Consider the following 6,000-nt stretch of genomic DNA (forward strand, 5'->3'; position numbering starts at 1 on the left):
TGGTCTGCGCAATTAATCAAATCAAAATTGCGATATTGTGGTCGCAACGACGGCAGTTTAATTTAAGGGTTCATTTTATTTTCCTGCCAAAATAAAGGCTTGATGGTTTAATGTTTGAAAATCAGACAGCCATATGTCTGCCTCAGACTCAGACAAGCCATTTACAAAATGTTGTAATTTTATAGTTGTATGAAAAAATTATTATTGTTATTTTTTTAAATGCTATTTTTATTTATTATACAAGTAATATTTATTGTTTATTTTTTATAGCAACAGTCATAATTATAATGAAAATAATGGGCATTATTATTATTATTATTATTATTATTGTTGTTGTTGTTGTTGCTGAGTCATGGTTATATATTTTATAGCTGAAAAAAAAAATACTCAAGTACATATTTTACAATAAATTCAATTTTATTTTAGATTATATTTAAACAAACAAACAAACAAACAGATAAATAAATAAATAAATAAATGATTGCACAGCAGGTTTAATATAGTTAACTAAAACTAAAATAAAAATAAATTACAAAAAAAAAATTGTTACTTCAAATAAAATAAATGTCGATGGAAATAAAATATGAAATCTGTTATTTTATTTGTTTATTTTGTTAATTATTTTATTTCAGATAGTTTCTAAGGCAACATTTCTCATTTTTATTTAATTAACTTGATGTACTAAAAACCTCAAACTAAAACGGAAATAAACATTTATTAAAAACAATATATACATATTTAAAAACAACAAAAAACTAATAAAAATGGCAAAGAGACACAATAAAATTACTAAAACTTTAACTAAAAGAGTTAATTAGCAAAAAAACCAAAAACATAATGAAATATAATAATAAAAATAAATAATAATAATAATAATAATAATAATAATAATAATAATAATAATAATAATAATAATAATAATAATAATAATAATAATAATAATAATAATAATAATAATAATAATAATAATAATAATAATAATAATAATAATAATAATAATAATAATAATAACACATAATCCTACATGTGGTCAGAACCATTTCAACTTTTTACACCCTGAATGAATGTTAATACCAGGTGTAACAGTGTTTTTATCACTCACTTTAAAGGAAACATCCTCTGATATTTATTTTCAATCCACCAATTCATCTAATTCAGTAAACACAGTCTCAACGTTCAATTGTAACCGCAGCCGCGATGTATAAACAGCCGAAGCAGGTGGCGGAAGGTAAAATGGTTGACTCAATATGTTGGTAGTCTAGGCTGAGTGAGTGTGCTTTCATTATAATAAAAACAGAGAGCTGCACATATGGCTGGTGGGATAAAAAAAGAAAAAAAAAACCGACAGGCAGAGCATATTGGGTATTGAGAAAATTGTGAAGATCTTCCTTTTGTGAGTTTTATGGTGCTATTCAAGAACTCCTTTGCTCTGTTATATATCCTCTTGAGTTTTACAGCTGCTAGCTTAAGGGTGCGAGTGTGTGGATGTGTTGTGTGTGTGTGTGTACGTGTGGGAAGGGGAGCGGGTAGCGGGTTGTAAACACTTAGCTTTTCTATCCCACCCAGCAAATACACGGCTAATTAAATCTAATTAGAGGTTAGAGGACATAAATCTTTGACAATGCCTTCTGGATCACCCACAAAGCTGTTTTGCCGTCTTTTCACTGTTGATTAGCATGATAGCGTTTTTCCATTCCTGCACCCATGAATTTACCGCAATGCATTAATACCTACTAACAATATGGACAGTGACAGTTGTATGTTGCTTAGCTTGTCCTGCACAGTGTGAACTCACTTCCTCCCAAGGTTTTCCATTTAATTCTCTTATTTTTTGTTGCCTGTTGCCAGTTCTTATTCCTCAAACTGAGCGGATCTTTATTTTTTTGTTTTGCAGAAACACTGATGGACACCAAATGGGCCACCACTGAACTCGCATGGACCTCACATCCTGAAACTGGGGTGAGTTATTACTTTTGTGTGTTTGACTTTGGTTAACCTGAGCTCATCATGCTTATATGATCCAAATAAAGTACACAGGGGTGAATCTCAAAATGTTTTCTCTAGGTCACATTTGACCTCAGGATAAAATGGTCTGTTTGATATTTTTTTATTTTATTTGTTGTTTTGTATTGTTGTATTTTGAATTTATTTTGTTTCATTGTTTAATTTAGTTTTTCCTTTCTGTTTTGTTGTTTGTTTTTATTTTTACTTTTTTGTTGCAACATTTTTTGTTTTTCATTTTTGTTTTGTTTTCACTATTTTGTTTCATCATTTTTTCCCCTTTTTGTTTTGCTTAATTTAGTTTTTACTTTATTTTACTATATATCCTCTTGAGTTTTACAGCTGCTATCTATCTACTGTTTTTCAGCACAGCTTACAAATGCAAACAAAACAGAAGCTCGCTCCCGAACGTTCACGGCTCACTTGCACTACACTGCTTTTCTCTGGGTTTGTCTTGCGTTTTATTTGCGCTAGCTTTTTCTCGTCTGGCAGCTGACTTGTGGGTTTCATTTAAACGGGTTTGAATATCGGCGGACTCGTCAGTCAGTGACACAATATGACGGTCCGGACGCACCGCATGACATGCCGACAGGAAATCAATGGCCGCTTCTGTCTGAAGTATAAACAGCTGCCTCAGACTCGGTTTCTGCTTATCGTACAAACACCTACATGTTAGAAACTTCTCAACTTCAGCTTGATGTTTCCTGTGGTGGGGATTTTATTTTCTGTGGTACATCACACGAGTAAACAAAGATGAGTAGAGAAGATTCAAATCATGTAAACTTGGTATTAACATCTGTCTTGAGTGATATGATCTCAGTACTATGTGTGATTTTGATTGACAGGTGAGTAGGCGGTCCTTCGCTGTCATCCGGGAAGCATCAGGATGCATTGGCAATGTTCTAATAATGTAAATTGGTCTGCGCAATTAATCAAATCAAAATTGCGATATTGTGGTCGCAACGACGGCAGTTTAATTTAAGGGTTCATTTTATTTTCCTGCCAAAATAAAGGCTTGATGGTTTAATGTTTGAAAATCAGACAGCCATATGTCTGCCTCAGACTCAGACAAGCCATTTACAAAATGTTGTAATTTTATAGTTGTATGAAAAAATTATTATTGTTATTTTTTTAAATGCTATTTTTATTTATTATACAAGTAATATTTATTGTTTATTTTTTATAGCAACAGTCATAATTATAATGAAAATAATGGGCATTATTATTATTATTATTATTATTATTGTTGTTGTTGTTGTTGCTGAGTCATGGTTATATATTTTATAGCTGAAAAAAAAAATACTCAAGTACATATTTTACAATAAATTCAATTTTATTTTAGATTATATTTAAACAAACAAACAAACAAACAGATAAATAAATAAATAAATAAATGATTGCACAGCAGGTTTAATATAGTTAACTAAAACTAAAATAAAAATAAATTACAAAAAAAAAATTGTTACTTCAAATAAAATAAATGTCGATGGAAATAAAATATGAAATCTGTTATTTTATTTGTTTATTTTGTTAATTATTTTATTTCAGATAGTTTCTAAGGCAACATTTCTCATTTTTATTTAATTAACTTGATGTACTAAAAACCTCAAACTAAAACGGAAATAAACATTTATTAAAAACAATATATACATATTTAAAAACAACAAAAAACTAATAAAAATGGCAAAGAGACACAATAAAATTACTAAAACTTTAACTAAAAGAGTTAATTAGCAAAAAAACCAAAAACATAATGAAATATAATAATAAAAATAAATAATAATAATAATAATAATAATAATAATAATAATAATAATAATAATAACACATAATCCTACATGTGGTCAGAACCATTTCAACTTTTTACACCCTGAATGAATGTTAATACCAGGTGTAACAGTGTTTTTATCACTCACTTTAAAGGAAACATCCTCTGATATTTATTTTCAATCCACCAATTCATCTAATTCAGTAAACACAGTCTCAACGTTCAATTGTAACCGCAGCCGCGATGTATAAACAGCCGAAGCAGGTGGCGGAAGGTAAAATGGTTGACTCAATATGTTGGTAGTCTAGGCTGAGTGAGTGTGCTTTCATTATAATAAAAACAGAGAGCTGCACATATGGCTGGTGGGATAAAAACAGAAAAAAAAAACCGACAGGCAGAGCATATTGGGTATTGAGAAAATTGTGAAGATCTTCCTTTTGTGAGTTTTATGGTGCTATTCAAGAACTCCTTTGCTCTGTTATATATCCTCTTGAGTTTTACAGCTGCTAGCTTAAGGGTGCGAGTGTGTGGATGTGTTGTGTGTGTGTGTGTACGTGTGGGAAGGGGAGCGGGTTGTCTTTCAAAAACACTTAGCTTTTCTATCCCACCCAGCAAATACACGGCTAATTAAATCTAATTAGAGGAGGGCTGTCATAAATCTTTGACAATGCCTTCTGGATCACCCACAAAGCTGTTTTGCCGTCTTTTCACTGTTGATTAGCATGATAGCGTTTTTCCATTCCTGCACCCATGAATTTACCGCAATGCATTAATACCTACTAACAATATGGACAGTGACAGTTGTATGTTGCTTAGCTTGTCCTGCACAGTGTGAACTCACTTCCTCCCAAGGTTTTCCATTTAATTCTCTTATTTTTTGTTGCCTGTTGCCAGTTCTTATTCCTCAAACTGAGCGGATCTTTATTTTTTTGTTTTGCAGAAACACTGATGGACACCAAATGGGCCACCACTGAACTCGCATGGACCTCACATCCTGAAACTGGGGTGAGTTATTACTTTTGTGTGTTTGACTATGGTTAACCTGAGGCCATCATGCTTATATAATCCGCTCCTTCAGTCAAAATAAAGTATACAGGGTGATTCTACAAAAAATTCTCTCCAGGTCACATCTGACCTCAACATAAAATAAAGACCAGTATTTTATTATTTTATTATATTTATTCTGGAATTTTATTTTATTTTATTTTTTATTTGTTTTGTTTTGACTTTTTTTTTTTTTTTGACTATTTTATTTTGGTTTCTTTGTTCCCCCTTTTTGTTTTGATTTGTTGTTTTGTTTTATTTTGAATTTATTTTGTTTCGTCATTTTGTTTTGTTTTTCCTTTTTTGTTGCAACATTTTGTTTTGTTTTCATGTTTTATTTTCACTATTTTGTTTCATCATTTTGCTTTGTTTTTCCTTTTTTGTTGCAACATTTTGTTTTGTTTTTCATTTTTGTTTTGTTTTCACTATTTTGTTTCATCATTTTTTCCCCTTTTTGTTTTGCTTAATTTAGTTTTTACTTTATTTTACTATATATCCTCTTGAGTTTTACAGCTGCTATCTTATTAAAAATAATTTAAAAATACAAACTTATAAAATAGGCCTCATTTTCTTTAAGACAAATTTAATTTCTTATTCTTTCCATTGAAACATTTCATTTGAGGGTTAAAAATGACTTGCACAAGTTCATGACCGGTTTCGTGCGATTTTCTCATAAATGTCGTAGTTACCGAATTTTGAATCAAGAGGTATTATAAGATGTCCAGTTACAGTCTTGTTCAAATATAGTGTGTTAACAGGAAGCTCTACGTTTCATCAGATAAAGGCAATGCCCAGATCAGATTTCACCCTAGCCGTGTTACATTCATTCTCCAAAAGTGAAATCTGTGCCCACAAGCTTTTGGCAGACACAGCAGAAGTATCCTTCACTCAGTATATCTTTCACAATACCCAGACACTGCTGCCTTTTCTTACTTCTTTTGTTGGGATTTGTCTAATTCTTTGGGTCTTCACCTCTTTTCCTTATATCCTGTTCTTCATGTGTCCACTGCCCCCTTCTTGCCCCCAGCCACACCATCTCAGCTGTTGCAATCACCCCTTCCCAAAACCTTTACTTCCGAGTAACTTAGCACCAATGCACCGAGGCACAAGAGCAGCCCCAAAGAAACAAATCAACTGGCATTTCACCTTCCCCGTCCATATATTATTCTTGTAAATACCCCCCCCCC

At 31.4% G+C, this 6,000-nt stretch overlaps 1 protein-coding gene across 8 annotated transcripts in view; it reads left to right on the plus strand.

Annotated features, from left to right (window-relative positions):
* Positions 1 to 6,000, plus strand: part of LOC107668659 (ephrin type-B receptor 3-like) — a 45,574-nt gene that overhangs the window by 22,124 nt on the left and 17,450 nt on the right. For 6 of the 8 annotated variants that reach the window (XM_016460609.1, XM_016460614.1, XM_016460612.1 and 3 more), the window contains exon 2: positions 1,895 to 1,959. In XM_016460609.1, the coding sequence (XP_016316095.1) occupies positions 1,895 to 1,959 (65 nt within the window). Of the gene's footprint in view, positions 1 to 1,894; positions 1,960 to 4,653; positions 4,775 to 6,000 lie in introns of those variants that run through there. The other 2 variants (XM_016460611.1, XM_016460616.1) reach the window with 1 other exon arrangement.

Source organism: Sinocyclocheilus anshuiensis, unplaced genomic scaffold, assembly GCF_001515605.1.
Source record: "Sinocyclocheilus anshuiensis isolate Anshui unplaced genomic scaffold, SAMN03320099.WGS_v1.1 scaffold60, whole genome shotgun sequence".
Taxonomy (NCBI): Eukaryota; Metazoa; Chordata; class Actinopteri; order Cypriniformes; family Cyprinidae; genus Sinocyclocheilus; species Sinocyclocheilus anshuiensis.